Genomic DNA, 25,598 nt, shown 5'->3' on the forward strand with positions numbered 1-25,598 from the left:
GGAAAAGAGAGTCTCTTGCACTTACATGAAGCACTTTTCTGTATTTCGCGTAAGCTCAGTTCCCTCAGAATTGATGATTTTCTCCTTCTGACACTGGGAACAAGAACATCTAAGGTCCCTGGTGTTGGTCAGATGGCCTTCCTGACAACAATAATAGCTGGCTTCCTAAATCCAGATTTTTCCGACATTAAGCAGACTGTTTATTTTCCTACTGGTGATTGCTTTCACACTTTGGTTCCAAGAAGTGAGACCAACAGAGAGGATGAGGTACCTCTCTGGCATACATATGTCCACTGCTGACCGAGCAGTGCCCAGATCCCTGGGTGTAGTCTGAGGAGGGTGAGGAGGAGCCATGCTTTCATTTCTGTTGTTATCTAGAAGGTTTCTCTTACTCCAATAAAGCCTATTTCTTAACTCAGACCATGTGGTATTAGACAATTTATTTTGAATTCTGTTGCATGCAGAAGGTTATTTAGAAGAGGTTCTCAGTATACAATACACTATGAAGAGTTTATGTTTTGTGTAGTTGTACTGGGAAGCTGGGGAAGTGTTTTAAGTAGTGGAGTGGAATGATCTAATTTACATGTTCAGAGGATCATTCTTGTGGCTGTGTGGAGAATGTATTATGGGGGAAAAGATTAGAAGTAGAGGAATGAGTTAAGAGGCCGTGAAGCAGTTCAGAGGAGAGATTGTGGAAACCCACACCAGGATAGGGGCAGTGGAAATGGAAAATTATCCATGTTATTCCACGTTAGCCACATTCAGAATGTATTTATGCATATAAGGTGTGAAGTGGGCCTTCAGGATCCCGATTAAATGCTCACTTAGATTGATTAACTGGGTTACAAGATGGTGGAGGAGAAGGACGTGTGCTCATCTTCTCCTGCGAGAACTCCAAAATTAAAACTTGCTGTTGAACAACCATCAATAGGAGAATGTTGGAGTCCACCAAAAAAAGATACCCCACATTCAAGGGCAAAGGAGAAGCCCCAGCAAGACGGTAGGAGGGACAAAATCATGTTTAGAATCAAACCCCATACCCACCAAAGATGCTCGGAGGGCTCCAACAAAGCCTTGTGCACACCAGGAAACCCCACAGAGACTGAGCCAGACCTGTCTTTGAGTGTTTGAGTGTCTCCCGCGGGGGTGCAGGTCAGCAGTGACCTGCTGCAGGGCCAGGGGCTCTGGGTGCAGCAGACCTGGGTATGGCATAAGCCCTCTTGGAGGAGGTCGCCATTAACCCCACCATAGAGACACCAGAACTTACACAGGACTGGGGAAACAGACTCTTGGAGGGTGCAAACAAAACCTTGTGTGTACCAGAACCCAGGAGAAAGGAGCAGTGACCCCACAAAAGACTGACCTAGACTTGCCCGTGAGTGTTCAGGAGTCTCTGGTGGAGGCATGGGTCAGCGGTGGCCTGCTGCAGGGTTGGGGGCACTGAGTGTGGCAATGCATGCATGGGTCCTTTTGAAGGAGGTCCCCATTATCTTCATTACCTCCATCATAGTTTGGCCCCAGGTAAATAACAGGGAGGGAACACAGCCCCACCCATCAACAGAAAATTGCATTAAAGATTTACTGAGTGTGGCCCCGCCCATCAGAACAAGACCCAGTTTCCCCCTCAGTCAGTCTCTCCCATCAGGAAGCTTCCATAAGCCTCTTATCCTTCTCCATCAGAGGGCAGACAGACTGAAAACCACAGTCACAGAAAACTAACCAATCTGGTCACATGGACCACAGCCTTGTCTAACTCAGTGAAACTATGAGCCATGCTGTGTAGGGCCACCCAAGACAGATGGGTCATGGTGGAGAGTTGTGACAAACTGTGGTCCACTGGAGAAGGGAATGGCAAACCACTTCAGCTTTCTTGCCTTGAGAACCCCATGAATAGTATGGAAAGGCAAAAAGATAGGACACGGAAAGATGAACTCCCTAGGTTGATAGGTGCCCAATATGCTACTGGAGATCAGTGGAGAAATAACTCCAGAAAGAATGAAGAGACAGAGCCAAAGTGAAAACAACACCCAGCTGTGGATGTGACTGGTGATGGTAGTAAAGTCTGATGCTGTAAAGAACAATATTGTATAGGAACCTGGAATGTTAGGTCCATGAATCAAGGCAAATTGGAAGTGGTCAAACAGGAGATGGCAAGAGTGAACATTGACATTTTAAGAATTAAAATGGACTGGAATGGGTGAATTTAACTCAGATGACCATTATATCTACTACTGTGGGCAAGAATCCCTTAGAAGAAATGGAGTAGCCCTCATAGTCAACAAGAGTCCGAAATGCGGTATTTGGATGCAGTCTCAAAAACGACAGATCTCTGATCTCTGTTTGTTTCCAAAGCAAACCATTCAATATCACAGTAATCCAAGTCTATGCCCCAACCAGTAATGTTGAAGAAGCTGAAGTTGAACAGTTCTATGAAGACCTAAAAGATCTTCTAGAACTAACACCCAAAAAAGATGTCCTTTTCATCATAGGGGACTGAAATGCCAAAGTAGGAAGTCAAGATATATCTGGAGTAACAGGCAAATTTGGCCTTGGAATGCAAAAATGAAGCAGGGCAAAGACTAACAGAGTTTTGCTAAGAGAACATACTGGTTGTAGCAAACACCTTCTTCCAACAACACAAGAGAAGAATCAACAATGGACATCACCAGGTGATCAATACCAAAATCAGATTGATTATATTCATTGCAGCCAAAGATGGAGACGCTGTATACAGTCAGCAATAACAAGACCAGGAGCTGCCTATGGCTCAGATCATGAACTCCTTATTGCCAAATTCAGACTTAAATTGAAGAAAGTAGGGAAAACCACTAGACCATTCAGGTATGACCTAAACCAAATCGCTTACGATTATACAGTAGAAGTGACAAACAGATTCAAGGGATTAGATCTGATAGGCAGAGTGCCTGATGAACTATGGATGGAGGTTTGTGACATTGTACAGGAGGTGGGGATCAAGACCATCCCCAGAAAAAGAAATGCAAAAAGGCAAAATGGTTGCCTGAGGAGGCCTTACAAATAGCTGAGAAAAGAAGAGAAGCTAAACACAAAGGAGAGAAGGAAACATACACCCATTGAATGCAGAGTTCCAAAGAATAGCAAGGAGAGATGAAGCCTTCCTCAGCGATCAATGCAAAGAAATAGAGGAAAACCACAGAATGGGAAAGACTAGAGATCTCTTCAAGAAAATTAGAGATACCAAGGGAACATTTCATGCAAAGAAGGGCTCAATAAAGGACAGAAATGGTATGAACCTAACAGAAGCAGAAGATATCAAGAAAAGGTGGCAAGAATATACAGAAAAACTGTGCAAGAAAAGATCTTCATAACCCAGATAACCACAATGGTCTGATCATTCACCTAGAGCCAGAGATCCTGGAATGTGAAGTCAAGTGGGTCTTATGAAGCATCTCAACGAACAAAGCTAGTGGAAGTGATGGAATTCCAGTTGAGCTGTTTCAAATCCTAAAAGATGATGCTATGAAAGTGCTGCACTCAATATGCCAGCAAACTTGGAAAACTCAGCAGTGGCCACAGGACTGGAAAAGGTCAGTTTTCATTCCAATCCCTAAGAAAGGCAATGCCAAAGAATGCTCAAACTACCGCACAATTGCACTCATCTCACACTCTAGGAAAATAATGCTCAAAATTCTCCAAGCCAGGCTTCAACAAGATGTGAACCGTGAACTTCCAGATGTTCAAACTGGGTTTAGAAAAGGCAGAGGAACCAGAGATCAAATTGCCAACAACTGTTGGATCATTGAAAAAGCAACAGAGTTCCAGAAAAACATCTACTTTTGCTTTATTGACTATGCCAAAGCCTTGACTGTGTAGGTCACAACAAACTGTGGAAAATTCTTAAAGAGATGGGAATACCAAACCACCTGACCTGCCCCCTGAGAAATCTGTATGCAGGTCAGGAAGCAACAGTTAGAACTGGATATGGAACAACAGACTGGTTCCAAATCGGGAAAGGAGTATGTCAAGGCTGTATATTGTCACTCTGTTTATTTAACTTATATGCAGAGTATGTCATGAGAAACGCTGGGCTGGATGAAGCACAAGCTGGAATCAAGATTGTCAGGAGAAACATCAATAACCTCAGATATGCATATGACACCACCCTGATGGCTGAAAGCAAAGAAGAACTAAAGAGCCTCTCGATGAAAGTGAAAAAGGAGAGTGTAAAAGTTGGCTTAAAACTCAACATTCAGAAAACTAAGATCATTGCATCCAGTCCCATCACTTCATGCAAATAGATGGGGAAACAGTGGAAACAATGACAGACTTTATTTTTTTGGGCTCCAAAATCACTGCAGATGGTGGCTGCAGCTATGAAATTAAAGGATACTTGCTCCTTGTAAGAAAAGTTATGACCAACCTAGACAGCATATTAAAAATCAGAGACATTACTTTGCCAACAAAGGTCCGACTAGTCAAAGCTATGGTTTTTCCAGTAGTGATATATGGATGTGAGAGTTGGACTATAAAGAAAGCTGAGTCTTGAAGAATTGATACTTTTGAACTGTGGTGTTTGAGAAGACTCTTGAGAATCCCTTGGACTGCAAGGAGATCCAACCAGTCCATCCTAAAGGAAATCAGTCCTGAATATTCATTGCAAGGACTGATGCTGAAACTGCAATACTTTGGCCACCTGATGTGAAGAACTGACTCACTGGAAAAGACCCTGATGCTGGGAAAGATTGAAGGTGGGAGGAGAAGGGGATGGCAGAGGATGAGATGGTTGGATGGCATCACTGACTCGATGGACATGAGTTTTGTGTAAGCCCCGGGAGTTGGTAATGGACAGGGAATCTTGGCATGCTGTAGTCCATAGGGTCGCAAAGAGTCAGACACGGCTGAGCGACTGAACTGATCTAGACTTACTACTGGACACTGTGTGTTCTTCAGGTCAGGATTTTAAAGGCCCTGCAAAGCTGCAGACCACTTATCATTTTATATGTATTGCTGATCTCTCTGCTGTGTACACTAAACTCTGCCATTTCCTTCTGTGTTCTTCAGATTAGTGAACTTTGATTAGTATAAATGGATATTGTCCAAGATTTGTCTTGAAGTCAGTCTGAGTGTACTGCTAACATTTATCCACACAGTTGTCATGCAGAGTAGTATCAGAAGCAGGAATGATGCAGAGACTTGGACCATGATGTCTAAGTCCTTGCGGAGAAAGTGCCAAGAATAGTGAAGGGGAGGAAGATGATCTGAGAATGCCTTGTTGGTCTGCTGACCTGTATTCTCTCAGCTGACTCTCTTCTGGGTCTCCAACTGAAAAAATCTCAGCTAACGGTCTAGAGTCCACACACGGCTCTCTCTCTGGGAGTGGTATCATATTATAGTGCCCCTCTGTTCCTGCCCTGGGGTCCTAAACTATCTGCTTATAGTTTCCCTAATACTCTATCTTCATTTGAAAAACACTTCTAGAATGACCTAGTCTGTGCAAACTATTTTTGCCAGTGCCTTGACTTACCTTACTTACTTTGGTCTTTTACTAAAAAGAATGGTTAAGAGCAAGTGTGTGATCTCAGTATTCTTTCTAGGTGTCTGTAGCCTGGATTGCCACAATATCACAGCTCTAGTATTGATTTCTCCAACAAACTGCAGGTTTAATAGAATGGAAATACATGTGGTTACTTGTAGACCGTGGTCAATGTACATTTTGGAGGCAGCCTTTACTAATGCTGTGGTTTTAGTTATAGTATGATGGTTCTACTATTTATGTGAAGAAATGAGAATAGTTATAACTGTGGGCTTATAATTCATATCACTGGTACCTGATGGAATAATAGTAGTGATAATGATGATATTCAACAAAGTCATTTGAGAAATTGAACTCTGGTCACCAACTAATGAGATATACATGGAAGCACACTGTCCTGGGAAATTTGTAAGGCACTGTTTTGGTTCACAGAGAGTGTCAGTATGTTTTTTTGGTCAGCTTGAATTATTACTGACATGTCAATACAGTGGTCAGGCCCTCTGAAAAAATCCATCCCTTGAGAAGCTTGTATGATACTTCATTATTGTTATCATTTAAATATTCAGGTACTTAAGAATTTCCGATGCCGTGACTCCCTAGAGATGAGCTTGTAGCCCCTTCATGTGAGGCATACTCTAAGAGGCACTCCATTTAATTCTGATTCAGGACCACTGGCTCTGAATTTTTCCTATTTTATGAATGTAAACCTCCCTCCAGGATGATTGTGATAGTGCCATATGAAATGCTGATATTTCCCCCTTTTGTATGTGTCCCTGAGTTGTTCCTCCTGAATGATTCTGTGTGACCCTTCTGGTGACAGACCTTTCCACTTTGGGTTTCCACTCCACTTTCCACTCAGAGCCCTGCTACCTTTGAAATGGAGTCCAAATCCTCCATCTTCTTTGTGACTCATCTCTTCCTTCTCTGTGTGACACTGGACACTACTCTATTTGCATTTTGGCAAAGAGCTTCTGAGTTTAGAGCGTAGATGGAATGTGACAAACCAAGTCGTCCTCTGAAGAGGACAGACTAACCTGAAAGAGCCAGAAGGTTTGCTGTTTTGTGTCTACAACAGACCAAAGTGGGCAGAGATAAGAGAGAGGTACAGAGAAGCAGCAGGTAGAGGTGATTAACAGAGAGGAATTTCAAATCAGCAAGAGAATGTTTCTCAATGGAAAGTACAAAGATCAGGTCTGATGAACAGCTAACATGTTGAGACTCAGCGAGTGGGGGTTTCTGGTTCTTACCGCCATTCAGTTCATGCTGGGAATGCTGGGGAATGGTTTCATGGGGTGGGTCAATGGCAGCAGCTGGTTCAAGAGCAAGAGGATCTCTTTGTCTGACTTCATCATCACCAACCTGGCTGTCTCCAGGATTGTTTTGCTGTGGATTCTCTTGATCGATGGTGTTTTAGTGGTGTTCTTTTCCAAACTACACGATGAAGGGATAATCATGCAAATTATTGATGTTTTCTGGACATTTACAAACCATCTGAGCGTTTGGCTTGTCACCTGTCTCAGTGTCTTCTACTGCCTGAAAGTGGCCAGTTTCTCCCATCCTACGTTCCTCTGGCTCAAATGGAGAGTTTCCAGGGTGGTTGGATGGATGCTGTTGAGTAGCCTGCTGTTATCATGTTGCAGTGCCATCTCTCTGATCTGGGAATTTAAGATCTATTCTGTTCTCCATGGAATTGATGGAACCGGGAATATGACTGAGCTCTTTAGAAAGAAAGAAAAAGAATATAAACTGATCCATGTTCTTGGGACTCTGTGGGACCTCCCTCCCCTAGTCGTATCTCTAATCTCCTACTTTCTGCTCATCCTCTCCCTGGGGAGGCATATGCGACAGATGCATCAAAACTGTGCCAGCTCCAGAGATCCCAGTACCGAGGCCCATAGGAGGGCCATCAGAGTCATCCTCTCCTTCCTCTTTCTCTTCCTACTCTACTATATTTCCTTTTCAGTTTTAACATCCAGTTATTTCCTACCAGAAACTAAGATGATTGTGAAGATTGGAGAAGTAATTGCAATGTTATATCCTGCTGGCCACTCCTATGTTCTCATTCTGGGAAATAGCAAGCTGAAGCAGATGTTTGTGGCGATGCTTCCCGTGTAAGCCTAGTTGTCTGAAGCCTGGATCCAAGGGATCTGTTTATCCATAGAGCATCGTGGGGTGCGGGAGGGAGCCTATGAGTCCTTAGACCTAGGAGTCCTTAGCCAGGATCACAGGGCTCTTCCTTACCCTCCTGTGGCACCAATTCTGTAACTACTGCTTCATCCTGTCCCCCTCGGGGACACTTCTCATGGCCTCTCCTTTTATGGTTGCTTTGAAGAGGCTAAAATAGTCTTTGGAATATGTAGACATGGAATTGTATTTTAATAAGTATCAACTCAACATAATGAGCTGATTACTAGCTTTAACTTCAAGTTTATACTGATAGTGATGTAGTGAACTAGAGGGGAGAGAGCAAAAGAATTGTAGTCCCACAGGCTCAGGTTTGAATTCTGGTTCAGTCCATTTTCCAAGACTTTTTTTGGCCTTAGGAGAGTTATTTTAATTACCTGTTTGATTCTGTCTTTCCCCATTTTAAAATGCAGACTGTGATACTGATTTCACAGGGTTTTAGAGATTCAGAAGACAATGTGTGCTGTCATTTCAGCACAGTGTATTGTGTCAGGATTATATCAGAATTAGAGGAGAAGGGGGCAGTTGGATGGCATCACTGACTCAATGGACATGAGTTTGAGAAAACTCAGGGAGATAGTGATGGACAGAGAAGCCTGGCGTGCTGCAGTCCATGGGGTCACAAAGAGTCAGACATGACTGAGCAACTGAACAAGAAGAAAATCTACAGGAAGTGAAGCTGTTACTGTAACAGTGAAGTGTGCCACTGCAGCAGTTACCACAGGAGATTTGTTTCCACAAATCCATTGTGTACTGACAAGCAGAGAAATGCAAGTCAAGACCCTTGGATACTAGGTACCAATCCAGTCTGCTGGTTAAGTCATTTTACTTTAATTTCAATAGTCCTTTGCTTTCCTTTATCATTTTGCTAAAGCAAATTTTCAAGAAATTTTTAATTTTTTAGATTGGGCAAAATGTCCAGTTTTTTTTTAAAATTATCCAAGACACATATCTGTTTTTATTTTTTTTATTTATTTTTTTTATTTTTTTTTTTTACATATCTGTTTTTAAAATGTCAGAGTTTTGTGAAAAATAAGAGGTTTTTCTAAATGTAATCACTTTTATTTTAATAATACTATGTAGGCTTTGATTTCCTTCCTGTCACTGAGCAGTGCTGACAAGTCAGTGAGAATTTATTGCTTGAAATCTCAAACTTGTAAACATATTTAGGATACATGGCAATGCTAAATCTGGATTTCTGTCACTAACGGGGCTCTCAGGTATGAAGTTTTTTGGCTAAAAACGTAGACCAGATAGCCTGAGCTCAAATCCTGACTCAGACCTTAACAAACTGAGTGACCCTGTGGATGTTTCTTAACCTCTCTCTATTTCACTTTCCTCATATAGTCAAAGCTATGGTTTTTCCAGTAGTCATGTACAGATGTGAGAGTTGGACTGTAAAGAAGGATGAGCGCTGAAGAATTGATGATTTCAAACTGTGAACTGTGGTGCTGGAGAAGACTCTTGAGAGTCCCTTGGACTGCAAGGAGATCAAACTAGTCAATCCTAAAGGAAATCAACTCTGAATATTCATTGGAAGGACTAATGCTGAAGCTGAAGCTTCAGTACTTTGACCCACCTGATTTGAAGAGCTGACTCATTGGAAAAGATCCTGATGCTGGGAAATATTGAGGGCAGGAAGAGAAGGGGGTGACAGGATGAGATGTTTGAATGGCATCACTGACTCAATGGATGAATTTGAGCAAACTCCGAAAAACAGTGAAGAACAGGGAAGCCTGGCGTGCTGCAGTCTCTCGGGTTGTAAAGAGTTGGATGTGACTTAGCAACTGAAAATCAACAATTTGTAAAATAGAAATAGTAATAGTATTTTCTTGATAGATTGTTGAAAGGAATGAGTGAATCAACACATGAAAACTAGAGTCCCACATGGAGAAAGTCAATAAATACTGCTATTATTATTGTTTTTGTTCTTGTTTTGTGAAAGAGGTTACATTCTGACATAGCATGAAGAATTAACACGTATTTCTTAGCACTTTGTCATATGTAGCCCAAAGTGAGTTTTCAGGTTGTTCTGATTTATACATTCATTTTCAAAATTATAGAAATAAAATGTCTTTTGGTCTGTATTGTTTGCTTTCAAATTGATATTTGCCTCTTGGAGGTGCTAGGAAAATTCCTAATTCTTACATAAAGTTCTCTTTCAAAAAGATATCTATTGAAACTTAAAATAATGATGTTTTTCTTAATAAAAATTTAATTTGGAGGAAGAAGGAATTTTCCAAGATGGTGTAGACACACAGAGAGAAACAAATGGGAAAAAAAAGAAGCTAAAAATATATAGAGAAAAATTATCAGTAGAAATAATGATTTAATATTCATGCATAATTCACTAACATAGAAGGATTCTAAAAGGACAACTTCTGTAATTAAAAAATCTGGGCTTCTTTTCAGCACAGGGAAGTTTAACTGTGGAAAAACTGCTGTCTCAATTAATACGTGCTTTGTTCACCTTGAACCCTACTCTTGGATTTATCCTCTCCGACTCTTGAACACTTGTTCTTACTTCTTGTCATTTTGACAGCTTCTCCACCTAGCCCTGACTTTCTGGTTCTTTAGCCCTTACCGGAATTCCTGATCCTGCCTTCTGCCTTGGGTGTGGGGATTTTCTTCTCTTTTAATTGAACATAACATTTTATTAGAGATTTTGGCTTGGCTGTTGTTTGTTTCTTGGTGCCTTTGGCTAACTCCTAGATGTTTCCTCCTCCTTTTTCTACTGAGGTTTCATTAAATCCTATCCCGATCTAACAGATTCAGATGAGTGGGTCCAGTAAACTTGCTCAGGCTACCACTAACGTTCATTCCACTGGAGCCTGGAGTATGGATGGAAAATGTAGAATTCCCCAGTAGGGATTCTGTTGTTGTAGTCAAGTTGGCTGAGTGCAGAGTTTCCCTCCCTGAGAGCAAATGAAGTCAGATTCATAGGTGAGGCATTCCCAACCCCTCCCCCGTTTCCTCTTTCAGGGAGATCTGGGAGTGACTCCTGGGGAAGCTCAGACTCTGTTATGTGACTTCAACAATATATTGGCTGCCCTTAATCAAAGACTGGGGTGGGAGTGGGGACGTGAGTCTGAGTAGTGGGTGATTTGCTGAGGAAAGGAGTCTTACTTGTGGCTAGAGGCACATTGAAGGGAAGTTTAGCTCTTTTGGAGAGGATATGGTCTTCTGAACCCACCAGGGAAAATACTTAATCTGCCAGCTCCTGACTGCGTCCAAGGCCATAGAGGAGAATTACCTAATACCTCACTCCCATTTTTGAGAAACCCTGGAAGTGGCCATCTTGTTTGTTTTGTTTTCATTAAATTAACTTTAGTTGCTAAATCCCTTAAGACTCGTACATCTGGCCGTTTCATGGACAAAGGACCAGAGCATATCTTTCCTCCACTGTGACCAGGTTCTTAGGGTCAAAGTATGAGAATTGTCCTTGCATTTGGAGTCCAGTTACAGGCTAGAGCTTGTTCCTGAGGCCACGTGTCTCCACCAAGCACATCCGTTCTCTGGTGTATGGTGGAGGGGCCTTTAACACATGAGTCAACAGTAACTTATGACAGTACCTCATGAAACCTTCCACCAGGTTTCCACCAGGGCCCCCTATATATCCTGTGTCTCATGGAACTACTTCTTATTTTTGATACTCTCTGACGTCTCTTAAAAAGCAGAGACATTACTTTGTTAACAAAGGTCTGTCTAGTCAAGGCTATGGTTTTTCCAGTGGTCATGTATGGATGTGAGAGTTGGACTATAAAGAAGACTGAGTGCTAAAGAATTGATACTTTTGAGCTGTGGTGTTGGAGAAGACTCTTGAGAGTCCCTTGGACTGCAAGGAGATCCAACCAGTCCATCCTAAAGGAGATCAGTCCTGGGTGTTCACTGGAAGGACTGATGTTGAAGCTGAAATGCCAATACTTTGGCCACCTGATGCAAAGAGCTGACTCATTTGAAAAGACCTTGATGCTTGGAAGGATTGTGGGCAGTAGGAGAAGGGGATGACAGAGGATGACATGGTTGGATGGCATCACCAACTCGATGGACATGGGTTTGGGTGGACTGTGGGAGTTGGTGATGGACAGGGAGGCCTGGCGTGCTGCAGTTCATGGGGTTGCAAAGAGTTGGACACGACTGAGCGACTGAACTGACTGACTGACTGACCGACCTGTCTGGCTTATCTTGATTCTACTTCATTCTTTCATGCTACAGACGTTTGTTTAACACTCTCTCTGCACTAAATAGTGTACTAGATCAATCATTATTCTCAGAAGCATTGCATCTAGTGGGCAATAAAGATGCAGAAATGAGTATTCCATCTATCACTGAAACAGATGCTTCAGGTATGATGAAGGGATCCTGTCATTACCAGAGGGTTCTGGCCCAGGTGATCTTTCTCTGTATCTCTCTCTTTCTGACGGCTATTAAAATGTACCGCTGCAATATTGTAAAGCAATTAGCCTCCAATTAAAATAAATAAATTAAAAAAGAATGTACTGCTTACTTCTCTTGCACTGGGGAGCAAAGTTGACTGAGGGCTCCAGCTGCTGAGGCCACACTTCCTGCAGACTGCTCCCAGCCAGTGATGGAGACCAGTGCACTAAGGTAGGTCTGCTCTATTGAGACATGAGACTCTTCCAACAGGCAGTTTTAGCCCAAGGACTCTCCATCAGCTTGGGTGACCCTTTTTTGGAACTGTGCTGCAGTCTAGAGCTCTTCTTACCCAATTCTTTCTTCTCCCTTTCTTTTTATAGGTATCAGACCTACATTGCTATCTGAATATTCACCTTCCTTTGCTTCCTGCCACCTAAAATCTCTTGCATGTCTAATCCTATTTCTGCCTATGTTTCTTGTGTAAAAGATACAAATGTTGTGTTTTTTCAAGTGAACTAGAATTTTGAGAATCATCCCAGATTCTTCCTTTTCCTTCAGTTTTGATATTCATTCGATCACTAAATCTGTTTGGTTTTACTCTAAAAAATTTTCTCTCAAATGCCCCCCTAGTCTCTATTTGTACTCTTTTTCATCCATCGGAGTGACTGCAGCAGGATTTATTTATTTTAATATCTATTTATTTATTTAGTTTCACTGGATCCTAGTGACAGTGTATGGGATCTAGTTCCCTGACCAGGTATCAAATCCAGGCCTGCTGCATGGGGAGCTCAGAGTCTTAGCCATTGGACCACCAGGGAAGCCCCTGCAGCATGATTTAACTAGTTTCCTGTTTCCAATTCCATCCCCTTCCAGCAAAGTATTTCGACATTACTGGGTTGTGGGCTTCATACAGTGAACATACAATCTTGGTGCTCTTCTCTTAAAATCCTGCAGTGACTCTCCATTGCTCACCCCAGCCTTTTACTTGGATAAACCCTTTGCATTGTCAATAGTTAATTTATATGTCTCCTTAAGGATGCCTTTTTGTGAATCCTCAAGTCTGTGTTAAAGGCCCCTCTTTAACACTCCCAGTGTACCCTTTGTTTTTCCTTGTTACAGCAACTAATACATGGTCTAATTGTCTGTTTGTCTGTCTCTCCCACTATTGTGTATGCTCTTTGAAGGCAGGGTGTGCTGTGGGTGATTCTTCCCTGTTTCCTTAGTACCTAATGTATAAGTGACTGGCTGATAATAACAATTTACTGAATGAATGAACCAATGAGGAGCTGCCTAGTGTATGGGACAGAGCTCAGTCTTAGAAGACCTTCCAAATTAGCCACTGATTTTCTGTGACATTTGGCAGTCACTTACTCTCTTTGATCTGAATTTTCCTCATCTGGAAGTAGGAATAACCAGATTTCCCTCCTAGAACTGTTTTAAAGATAAACTGAGATTTATAATGCCTGGGAACATAATAAGCACTCAAAAAAGTCTAAGAAATATTAATAGATGTTTTCTTCCTTCTTCTTCCTAAGCAACATTGGTACCCTTTTGAAACACCTGATCTCATTCTTCAAAGTCTTCATCAAATAAACCAAGTCATCCTTTTGCTTTGACTGTTTGCCCTAAGACTTTTCCTACACATCTACTGAGTAGCAAAGTATGGACTCAGGACTTCACTGTATCCACCCTGGGTCTTCTTGGGCTCTAATAAATAAACGAATAAATGGTCAGACTCATAAGACTGTCTTAGGCCACTCTGGCACCAGTGTACTCAGATGCGTATAGTTCAGGGATCCAGTTCAGCAGCAGGGGAATGTAAGACCTTCTTTTGCGGTGTCCTTGCTGCCAGTTATACAGTTCAGGTACAAGGAGAAGAGATCCACATTTAGGGAAGGGTAGAAGCTGCTCTAAAATAAAAGCCTCATGTCTCAAAGAATCAGTTTCTCTTGTAATAATTTCATGGCCTTAGATTCCAGGTTGAGCCAAGGAATACACACCTAGGAGTTATCCATCACATTCAAGGAAGCAAGAGGTCTCCATAACATATTTAACTGAAGGTCAAATTCTCCTGCAGGGGAAGAGGGGATTTTGTTAACACTTTGCCTATAGTGACCCTTTCAGAAATGACTTCAGATAGAGGCAGCTTACTCATTGCTCTTGCTAGTTAACATGATCACATCTTAATTCCATGCCTCCTGCTACTGAGAACTCAACCACTTCGTGTATCAGCCCCTGAATGTGGCCTATTACTGCATGACACTGGATTTCCTCTTCTTTTTTTGGAACATTTACTACTTTTTTCTTTTAATTAAAGTATAGTTGATTTACAATGTTATGTTAGTTATTGGTATATAGAAAAGTGGTTAAGATATATATATATATATATACATATGTGTGTATACATATATATATATATATATATTCCTTTCAGATTTTTCTACTATATTACAAGATATTGAATATAGTACCCTGTGCTATACAGTAGGTCCTTGTTATTTATTTTATACATAGTAGTGTGCATCTGATAATCCCAAACTCCTAATTTATCCCTCCCTTACCTTTTCCAATCCCAAAGAAAGGCAATGCCAAAGAATGCTCAAACTACCGCACAATTGCACTCATTTCACATGCTAGTAAAGTAATGCTCAAAATTCTCCAAGCCAGGCTTCAGCAATACGTGAACCATGAACTTCCAGATGTTCAAGCTGGTTTTAGAAAAGGCAGAGGAACCAGAGATCAAATTGCCAATATCCGCTGGATCATCGAAAAAGCAAGAGAGTTCCAGAAAAACATCTGTTTCTGCTTTCTTGACTATGCCAAAGACTTTGACTGTGTGGATCACAATAAACTGTGGAAAATTCTGAAAGAGATGGGAATACCAGACCATCTGACCTGTCTCTTGAGAAACCTGTATGCAGGTCAGGAAGCAACAGTTAGAACTGGACATGGAACAACAGACTGGTTCCAAATAGGAAAAGGAGTACGTCAAGGCTGTATATTGTCACCCTGCTTACTTAACTTATATGCAGAGTACATCATGAGAAACGCTGGGCTGGATGAAGTACAAGCTGGAATCAAGAATGCTGGGAGAAATATCAATAACCTCAGATATGCGGATGACACCACCCTTATGGCAGAAAGTGAAGAACTAAAGAGTCTCTTGATGAAAGTGAAAGAGGAGAGTGAAAAAGTTGGCTTAAAGCTCAACGTTCAGAAAACTAAGATCATGGCATCTGGTCCCATCACTTCATGGGAAATAGATGGGGAAACAGTGGAAACAGTGTCAGACTTTATTTTGGGGGGCTCCAAAATCACTGCTGATGGTGACTGCAGCCATGAAATTAAAAGACGCTTACTCCTTGGAAGGAAGGTTATGACCGACCTAGATAGCATATTTAAAAGCAGAGACATTACTTTGCCAATAAAGGTCCGTCTAGTCAAGGCTATGGTTTTTCCAGTAGTCATGTATGGATGTCAGAGTTGGACAGTGAAGAAAGCTGAGCGCCGCAGAATTGATGCTTTTGAACTGTGGTGTTGGAGAAGACTCTTGAGAGTCCCTTGCACTGCAAGGAGATCCAATCAATCCATCCTAAAGGAGATCAATCCTGGGTGTTCATTGGAAGGACTAATGTTGAAGCTGAAACTCCAATACTTTGGCTACCTCATGTGAAGAGTTGACTCATTGGAAAAGACCCTAATGCTGGGTAGGATTAGGGGCAGGAGGAGAAGGGGACGACAGAGGATGAGATGATTGGATGGCATCACTGACTCGATGGACATGGGTTTGGGTAGACTCCGGGAGTTGGTGATGGACAGAGAGGTCTGGCGTGCTGCAATTCATGGGGTCGCAAAGAGTCGGACACGACTGAGCGACTGAACTGAACTGAACTGAACCTTTTCCCTCAGGGTTGCTTTGTCAGCTCTGAGTCTTCTCTGGTTCCATATAAATCTTAATACTTGTTTTAGTTCTATGAAAAAATATCATGGGTAATTTGGTAGGGACTGCATTAAATCTGTAGATTGCTTTGGGTAGTATGGCCATTTTAACACTATTAATTCTTTCAATCCAAGAGTGTGGGATAAGTTTCCATGTGTTTGTATCATCTTCAGTTTCCTTTATTAGTGTTTTATAGTTCACAGCATATAAGTCTTTTACCTCATTTGTTAGTTTTATTAAGTAGTTTTTTAGATGTGATTTTAAAAGGGATTTTTTTCACTTTCCCTTTCTGATATTTCATTGTTGGTGTAAAGAAATGCAATTGATTTCTGTATACTAATCTTCCGTACTGCTATCTTTCTGAATTTGTTTATCAGTTCCAATAGTTTCTGTGTGGAGTCCTTAGGGTTTTCTATATATAGTATCATGTCATCTACATATAAAGATGATTTACCTCTTCCTTTCCAATTTGGATACCCTTTATTTTTTTTTCTTGTTGCATTGCTGTGGCTAGGACTTCCAATAATATGTTGTATAGAAGTGGTGAGGGGTGGCATCCTTTTCTTGTTCTGGATTTAGTGGGAAGGTTTTTAGCTTTTCACTTTTGAGTGTTATGTTGGTTATATTTGTCATAAATAGTTTTTATTATGTTAGGATAAGTTCCCTTGATATCCATTTTGGTAAGAGTTTTTATATCATGAATGGATGTTAAATTTTATCAAATGCCTTTTCTGTATCTATTGAGGTGGTCATGTGGTTTTTGTTTTCTTTTGTTGATGTGGTGTATCACATTGATTGGTTTCCATATGTTTAACCATCCTTGTGACCTGGGAATGAATCCAGCTTAATCATGCTGTATGATCCTTGCAAAAGCTAACAAAGTTTTGTCAAGAGAACACACTGGTCATAACAATACCCTCTTCCAGCAACACAAGAGATGACTCTACACATGGACATCACCAGGTGGTCAATACTGAAATCAGATTGATTATATTCTTTGCAGCCAAAGATGGAAAAGCTCTATAGAGTAAGCAAAATGAAGACCTGGAGCTGAGTGTGGCTCAGATCATGAGCTCCTTATTACAAAATTCAGGCTTAAATTGAACAAAGTAGGGAAAACCACTAGGCTATTCAGGTATAACCTAAATCAAATACCTTATGATTACACAGTGGACGTGATGAATAGATTCAAGAGATAAGATCAGGCAGACAGAGTGCCTGAAGAACTATGGATGGAGGAGGTTCATAACACTGTACAGGACATGGGGACTAAAACCATCCCAAAGAAAAACAAATGCAAGAAGGCAGATTGATTGTCTGAGGAAGCTTTACAAATAGCTGAGAAAAGAAGAGAAACAAAAGGCAAGGGAGAAAGAGAAGGATATATCCAACTAAATGCAGAGTTCCAAAGAATAGCAAGGGGAGATAAGAAAGCCTTCTTAGGTGAAATGCAAAGAAATAGAGGAAAGTAATAGAATGGGAAAGACTAGAGATCTCATCAAGAAAATTGGGGATATCACGGGAACATTTCATGCAAGGTTGAGCACGATAAAGGTCACAAATGGCAAGAACCTAACAGAAACAGAAGAGATTAAAAAGAGGTACCAAGAATACACAGAAGAACTATGCAAAAAAAGGTCTTAATGACCCGGATAATCACAATGGTGTGGTTACTCACCTGGCCAGACATCCTGGAGTGGAAGTCAAGTGGGCCTTAGGAGGCATTACTACGAACAATGCTAGTGGAGGTGATGGAATTCCAGATGAGCTATTTACAATCCTAAAAGAGGATGCTGTTAAAGTGCTGTACTTAATATGCCAGAAAATTTGGAAACTCAGCATTGACCACAGAATTGGAAAAGATCAGTTTTCATCCAATCCCAAAGAATGTTCAGTTGCACTCATACAATTGCACTCATTTCACATGCTAGCTAGGTTATGCTCAAAATCCTTTAAGCTAGGCTTCAGCAGTGTGTGAACTGAGAAATCCAGCTTTACAAGCTGGATTTAGTAAAGGCAGAGGAACCAGAGATCAAGTTGCAAGCATTCATTGGATCATACAGAAAACAAGGGAATTCAGAAAAACATCTATTTCTGTTTCACTGACTATGCTAAAACCTTTGTGTGGATCACGACAAACTATGGAAGATTCTTAAAGAGATGGGAATACCAGACGACCTTACCTGCCTCCTGAGAAACCTGTGTGGAGGTCAAGAAACATCAGAACTGGACATGGAATAATAAACTGGTTCAAAATTGGGAAAGCAGTATGTGAAGGCTGTATATTGTTACCCTGCTTATTTGACTTATTGCAGAGTACATCATGCGAAATGCTGGGCTGGATGAAGCTCAAGTGGGAATCATGGTTGTCAGGAGAAATATCAATAGCCTCAGATGTGCTGATGACACCACCTTAATGGCAAAAAGCGAAGAGGAACTAAAGAGCCTTTTGTTGAAGGTGAAAGAGGAGAGTGAACAAACTGTCTTACAAGTCAACATTCTAAAAACAAAGATCATGGCATCTGGTCCCATCACTTCATGACAAATAAATGGGGAAGAAATGAAAACTGTCACAGACTTTTTCTTTCTTGGGCTCCAAAATCACTGGGGACGGTGACTGCAGCCCTGAAATAAAAAGATGCTTGCTCCTTGGAAGAAAAGCTGTGACAAACCTAGACAGTGTACTCAAAAACAGAGACATCACTTTGCTGACAAAGGTCATATAGTCAAAGCTATGACTTTTCCAGTGGTCATGTATGGATGTGAGAGTTGGACCATAAAGAAAGCTGAATGCTGAAGAATTGATGCTTTTGAACTGTGGTGCTGGAGAAGACTCTTGAGTGTCCCTTGGACAGCAAGGAGATCAAACCAGTCAATCCTAAAGGAAATCAACCCTGAATATTCATTGGAAGGACTGATGCTGAAGCCCCAATACTTTGGCCACCTAATGTGCAGAGCCGACTCATTGGAAAAGATCCTGATGCTATGAAAGATTAAGGCAAGGAGGAGAAGGGGCGACAGAGGATGAGATGGTTGAATGGCATCACTGACTCAATGGACATGAGTTTGAGCAAACTCCAAGAGATAGTGAAGGACAGGGAAGCTTGGTGTGCTGCAGTCTACAGGGTTGCAAAGAGTCTGAAACGATTGAGTGACTGAACAAAAACAATTGATGGATATGTATTTATTGCTGCTTTAAACCTTGTTTTCCAGTTGATTTTGTATTTCTTTTTGTTCCTTTCTTTTTCTTTTTTGTTTTTCCTTTTGTGGTTTGAAGGTTTTCTTTGTATTATGCGTGAGCTCTCTTGTTTTTGTGTTTGTGAATCCATTGTATGTTTTTGATTTATAACTACAAACTTTGGTTTTCAAGTATTGAACATTAATTCTTATCAGTTCAGTTCAGTCACTTAGTCGTGTCTGACTCTTTGTGACCCCATGGACTGCAGCACGCCAGGCTTCCCTGTCCATCACCAACTCCTGGAGCGGGTGATATAATTAAGATGTAATTATTGTATCTTACACTATATTGTTTATTCTGTTTAAATGTGGCAGGTATAATATTTCAACGTAATTACTTCAATGTAGTAATCAATTTTGTAGATAGCTAAGTGGAAATATGTGCTCTGATACAACCTTTCCTTTAATTGTTGCCTTGCTTGCTCACTCTGTGTTGCCTGTTTGATGTGGCCACCCATGGTTTTGTGTGTGTGTGTGTGTGTGTGTGTGTGTGTGTGTGTGTAGGAGCGAGGCATGGGAATTCCTACCATATTCTGAGGTTGCTATGAAGAGAAGTCCAGACATGCTGGACCAGAATTCAATCATTTGATTTTGATAACCTTGGAGTCTTCTGTAATTTTTCCCTCTAGCTTTCCTTCTCTCGGAGAAGTGGACTCCCAGGTTCACTTTGGTGGTTTTAATTAGGCATTTCTAAGGAAAACAGGATATGAAGGAAGAAATAGTAATGCAATCCTTTGAAGATTTGCATCTCAGTAAAAGCAGCTGGCTCTTAGACTGCTAATGGTTCGTTTGCCACAGTGGGGAAATTAAAATAGGAAATATCTTTCCTGGCTTGGTACTGGTGCCTACTTGTACATTACAATATTTTCCCTGCTCCCAGCATCAGCACCGCATCTCCTGAGTCCTCAATGAGTAAAGATGCTTCGGATAGTCTTTTTTTCTTCTATCGTTGTCTCTGAAATTTTAACTTTTGTAGGACTCATTGTGAATCTCTTCATTGTAGTGGTCAGTTACAAGACTTGCATCAAAAGCCACAGGATCTCTTCTTCTGACAGACTCCTGTTCAGTTTGGGCATCACCAGATTTTTTATACTGTTACTGAATGTTGTTGTCATCGTCTCTCCAAAGGCAGAAAGGTCAGTCTCCTTATCCTGTTTTTTCCTGTCATGTTGGATGTTTTTGGACTCTAGTAGTCTTTGGTTTGTAACCTTGCTCAACGTCTTGTATTGTGTGAAGATTGCTAACTACCAACACTCAATGTTTTTCCTGCTGAAACGAAGTCTCTCCACCAAGATGCCCCGGCTGCTGCTGGTCTGTATGCTGCTTTCTGTCTTCACCACTCTCCTGTACGTTATGCTCAGACAGTTGGCGCCCTCTCTAGAATTTGTGACTATGAGAAATGGCACAGTGTTTGACATCAATGAGGGACTCTTGTCTTTGGTGACTCCTTTGGTCTTGAGCTCATTTCTCCAATTCATCATTAATGTGACTTCTGCTTCTTTGTTAATCAATTCCTTGAAGAGACATATACAGAAGATGCAGAGAAGTGCCACTGTTCTTTGGAATCCCCAGACTGAAGCTCATGTGGGTGCTATGAAGCTGATGATCTGTTTCCTCATACTCTACATTCCATATTCAGTTGCTACCCTGCTCCATTATCTCCCTTCTTCTATAGGGATGGATTTGAGAACCAAGTCTATTTATGTTATTATGTCCACCATTTACCCTCCAGGACATTCTCTTCTTATTATTCTCACACATCCTAAACTGAAAACAAAAGCAAAGAATATTCTTTGTTTCAATAAATAGTGGAATTTCAATAATAAATGGTGCTAAAGTCACCTCAGGGCGAGCAAGATTTTCTTTGTTGGTAGTTTTCCCAGTGATCTGAGAAATTCATTTTTGTAATTACTGATCTGACTCCATAAGCCTTTAAGTGCCCATATTTCAGTTCATTCTGCAATATATTGTTTAGTAATATTTTAAAATCAGGCACTTTTCTATAAGGAACTTGTTAGAGGCATTGCTTATCGTGTGTTTTGCATGGGCATCGGATCCCTGGATCATGGAAATCACCACACTGTTCCACTGGCTACTGAAGTATAATGGGTAGTTCCCCAAAATTAAGCAATATATTAGAGGTCACTTCATTAGTTAAATTTTTGAAGTTTAGCTGAGGAGCCCTGGGTAAGGGATCAGCAATGGTTAAATGGTCATCGGGAGCCACTCAGCTGGCTTAGGCATAAGAAGGTGCAGCGAGAAAAAGAGGAAGGGAAAGTTTCAGAGAGAAAAGAGAAGAAAGAGAAGCATCAAAGGAGATAGGTGTACATTATGTTAGATTTAGAGAAAAAGGGTCCTCAACTTGCTGAGGGACAGTAACTGCCAGGAAACTCAGGACTGAATTTCTACTTTTGTTCTGGAAAAAAGGGAAGGGCCAGAATTGATGGGTGGAGGAAATTGACCAGCATTAAAGAAGCCCAATCCAGGATGGCTTTAAGGATCTTCAAATCTGGGAAGCCAAGTTCAAAAGCATATGCCAAAGAGTGACATCAACACATTCTGAGTGCCACTTTACAAAAGATTTGACCCTATCATATGATACGGAATTCAGTAGAAAGCTGAGTGGAGTCACTGGACTGGTGGTGGAAACACCTGACCTTTGGTGAACTTCTGTCATCGCTGTGTGAATTTATGCACCGAATTTTATGGGCACTGCATAATTCTCCAGAATGTTGCGCTTTCTGATTGTTTGTTTGGAACAGCAGGACTGTGGCTACAGAGGAATAGAAATCTGAAGTTGAAATACTGATGTTTTGAAATGGGAATTGGGAAATAATAATTTATATATTTTTTTGTGTGTTTACAGGATATGTAATATTTACACATCTCAAAATAATCTTATTAAAATAACATTTTCCTTATTAAAAATTACCCTGAGAAATCTCCAAATTTTACAGTCTGCCTGATATTTCTCATCCCAGCCACCAGAATCTTGGCTAGAGTATTCAGTAAGATTACCCAAACCAATATTTTATACTCCAACTGCTGCTGCTGCTAAGTCACTTCAGTCATGTCTGACTCTGTGCGACCCCATAGACGGCAGCCCACCAGGCTCTGCCGTCCCTGGGGTTCTCCAGGCAAGAATACTGGAGTGGGTTGCCATTTCCTTCTCCAGTGCATGAAAGGGAAAAGGGAAAGTGAAGTCGCTCAGTCGTGTCCGACTCTTAGCGACCCCATGGACTGTAGCCCACCAGGCTCCTCCATCCATGGGATTTTCCAGGCAAGAGTACTGGAGTGGGGTGCCATTGCCTTCTCTCAAACCTGGAGGTATCCATTAGGTTAGAATCTGAAGATTAGGAGATAAAAGGATTGCTGAGAGTGATTAAGCTACACTATGACATCAAAACTCTAAAGGAATAGCAGAAACCCTGATGGACCCCAACATCTTTTCTTTTCCCCCATAAATTCATAGTTCATAGAATTTTTAGCTACTTAGAATTCTGGTAGCTTTCTCTTGTAATTAGGTATTGCCATATGATTGAGTTCTGCCAATACAGTATGAGCAGAAGCTGTGTATATGATTTCTAGGAGGTGCCCCCAGAACAGGTGTTAATAGATGCCTTGCCTTTCTCTTTTCCCTTCTCCTCTTTCTGTGGGCTGGAACTCTGATACAGGGATTGGCCATCTTGCACCACAGATGAGGTGATGGCCTGGGGATAGTGGAGCAGATTTTCATACTAGACTTGGCTGTATGGTTCCTAACACTGTGGAACTACCTTATCTTAACTCCAGGACTGTTTATGAAAAATAAACATCTCCATTCTTTTCGACTCTGTAGTTTGATGTTTCTATTGCCTTACTCAAATAACTTATGCTATACTGTAAGTATGTACAATAGCATATATCTTTATGATGAAGTAATGTGTAGCTATTTACCATTTTATAGTCAAGGAACATTTTTATATGATCTGATAAAATACTTATATTACTAACTGAAATAAAAATAAAATAATACATATGCAAAAAAATGAAAACAATTATTTTTAGGTAGAAAGTTTTGAGTTTTGCTTCCCTGGTGGCTCAGACAGTAAAGAATCTGCCTGCAATGCAGGAAACCCAGGTTCGATCCCTGGGTCATGAATATCCCCCGGAGAAGGGAATGTTAGCCCACTCCAGTGTTTTTGCCTGGAGAATTCCATGGACGGAGGAGCCTGGTGGCTACAGTCGATGGGGTTGCAAAAAGTCAAATACGACTGAGTGACCAACCCTTTCACTTTCAGAAAGTTTTGAGTAATTCCACCCCCCCCGAAAGTTTCCAAGTTTTCTATGATGAACATATATTTCTTTGGTAATCAGAACAAACTACATACTTTAAAACATAAACAGTAAGAAATTATCTGTCTGTCTGTCTATCTAAAGGAGCTATGGGGTCCTCTGATGTCAAAATTCTGTTTTTCCTCACTAAGAAAGGCTGCGTGAATAACTATTTTTCTGGTTTATCTGGATTCTTTTTCTAGTATTGACAAAGTTCTGCTAATTAATTTCTTGATTATCTTATATTGTATTCATTTATTTCCTATTTGGACTGGATGTATTGGTTTTGTATTAGGAATTTTTTAAATTAGGTTTTTCTATTTGAAGAAAGTCTTGAACCTTCCTTCAACTTGATACTCTTTAAACTCTTTCTTGAGAAGAGTCACTTCCTGAAATGAAGGGCAGGCACCAGGACAATATCTGTATAACATCATGAAATATTCACTGTGGTAGCTATAACTGGGGGCTTTGTTACTTAACTTTTAACTGCTACAAGTCCAAATATTCTCTGGGCTACATTTTCACATGCTGTTTTATTGGTTCCTCACAATTTCTTTGGTAATGTAGGTATTATTATGCCCATTATATGACTGAGAAAATGGAGGTACAAACAGATAAAGTGACTCATAACAGTAAAACTGGGAGAGGATAGACCCAAGGCTCCAATTCATCTTCTGATTCTAAAATCCAATTATTTTTCTCCTGTATCACAAGATGAGTGGGAAGACATAGTGACAGAGTAGAATAATGTCCAATTATAAAACTTTATTTCCTAGGACAAGAAAAAAGTATTCAAAATGATGTCTGAAGCAGGATGTATCCAACCTGAAAATCTCACCCTAAGGCTGCTAGAATTTATATTTATTTATTTATCTCTATCTGTCTATTTATCTGAGGGAGGTAGGAAGATATGAAATCTTGTGGGTGCTTAGTTTCCTTCCAAAATAAATATTGTGGGATCCTGTAGATACTGGATTTTTAGGCGCTGGAATTTATATGAGATATGTTTTTTAAACCAACAAGTAGGAACATTAAAGAAGAAACCATTTTACAATTTCTTTTGAATGCTACTACTTGGGAAGGAATAGGCCAATAGAAAGAAGGTGGGAAGGTAGATACAATTTATGGAAGAACTAAATGAGATTCTTGGCCTTTTCAAGTATTTTGAAGGTTTCTCTATATTGCTGAAATTTCACTTAAACATATGTGACTTTGGGTTTCCCTGATTGTTGTTACCAGCTTTTTTCAGTTGTTCAAGTTAAAAAAAAAAACAAACAAAAAAACACTAATAAAAGAAAGAAGGGATTAAGAGGAAGAAGACAGTAGTGTTTGAAAGCATAAATTGAATGTAACTTTTAAGATAGCCTCAAATGCCAGGGTTTTCCAGTGAAACTGAAGCTTACTGAAAGCATTTAGAGTAGGTTTCCCAATAATGTTCTTTTTTATAAGCTCAAGCTGGAGATGTATCCTCTCATCTGCCCATTGCTTCTCAGAGAGTGCTGGAGAAGCTGGGACTTTCTTTCGAATTTTGTATACTTGCTTCCTGTTCTTCCTGGGTGAGTAGAAGGTAGAAGTGGTAATTTGATAAAACTCCCTAAGGATTTAGATAACTGACCCTTGGCCTGTTTGATTCCTTAAGTGAAAAAGGGAGAAAAGAAACTCTATGGATGTGTGAGAATTTGCCTGGCATGGAAATTGACAACAGGTAGGTGATAGAAGTTAATGGAGGTTAGGGAGGGGAGAGAGGAGGAGAAGGGTCAGAGGGTAAGGACCACAGCAGGGGGAGGGGCAGAGACTGCACACCAACCTCCCCAAGTGGCTGGGGTGGGTGTAACGTCAGTCTTCTTGGGGCATGCCAGTAGTAACTTCATGTCAGAACAGCTGGCTTGTTTTCTGGATGATGGCTGAGTGCTGTGTTCTGTTCAGTTCAGTTCAGTTGCTCAGTCTTGTCCGACTCTTTGCAACCCCATAAACTGCAGCATGCCAGGCCTCTCTGTCCATCACCAACTCCTGGAGTCTACCCAAACTCATGTT

At 40.8% G+C, this 25,598-nt stretch overlaps 4 protein-coding genes across 4 annotated transcripts in view; all 4 read left to right on the forward strand.

The window, feature by feature from the left end:
- Nucleotides 1-25,598, forward strand: part of SSBP1 (single stranded DNA binding protein 1) — a 58,922-nt gene that overhangs the window by 23,985 nt on the left and 9,339 nt on the right. The window lies entirely within an intron of this gene.
- On the forward strand, nucleotides 842-12,191 carry TAS2R3 (taste 2 receptor member 3). The gene has a single exon (XM_081534372.1). The coding sequence runs from the start codon at nucleotides 6,722-6,724 to the stop codon at nucleotides 7,625-7,627; it is 906 nt and encodes a 301-aa protein (XP_081390498.1). The 5' UTR covers nucleotides 842-6,721; the 3' UTR covers nucleotides 7,628-12,191.
- On the forward strand, nucleotides 20,169-24,841 carry TAS2R4 (taste 2 receptor member 4). Its single transcript, XM_081534373.1, has one exon. The coding sequence runs from the start codon at nucleotides 20,169-20,171 to the stop codon at nucleotides 21,057-21,059; it is 891 nt and encodes a 296-aa protein (XP_081390499.1). The 3' UTR covers nucleotides 21,060-24,841.
- LOC145523659 (maltase-glucoamylase-like) overlaps nucleotides 20,254-25,598 on the forward strand; it is a 340,029-nt gene continuing 334,684 nt past the window's right edge. The window contains exon 1 of the mRNA XM_081534360.1: nucleotides 20,254-20,386. The gene's annotated coding sequence lies outside the window, so the exon portion shown is untranslated. The remainder of the gene's footprint in view (nucleotides 20,387-25,598) is intronic.

Source organism: Giraffa tippelskirchi, chromosome 10 (genome assembly GCF_054371585.1).
Source record: "Giraffa tippelskirchi isolate mGirTip1 chromosome 10, T2T-mGirTip1v1.2.pri, whole genome shotgun sequence".
Lineage (NCBI taxonomy): Eukaryota > Metazoa > Chordata > Mammalia > Artiodactyla > Giraffidae > Giraffa > Giraffa tippelskirchi.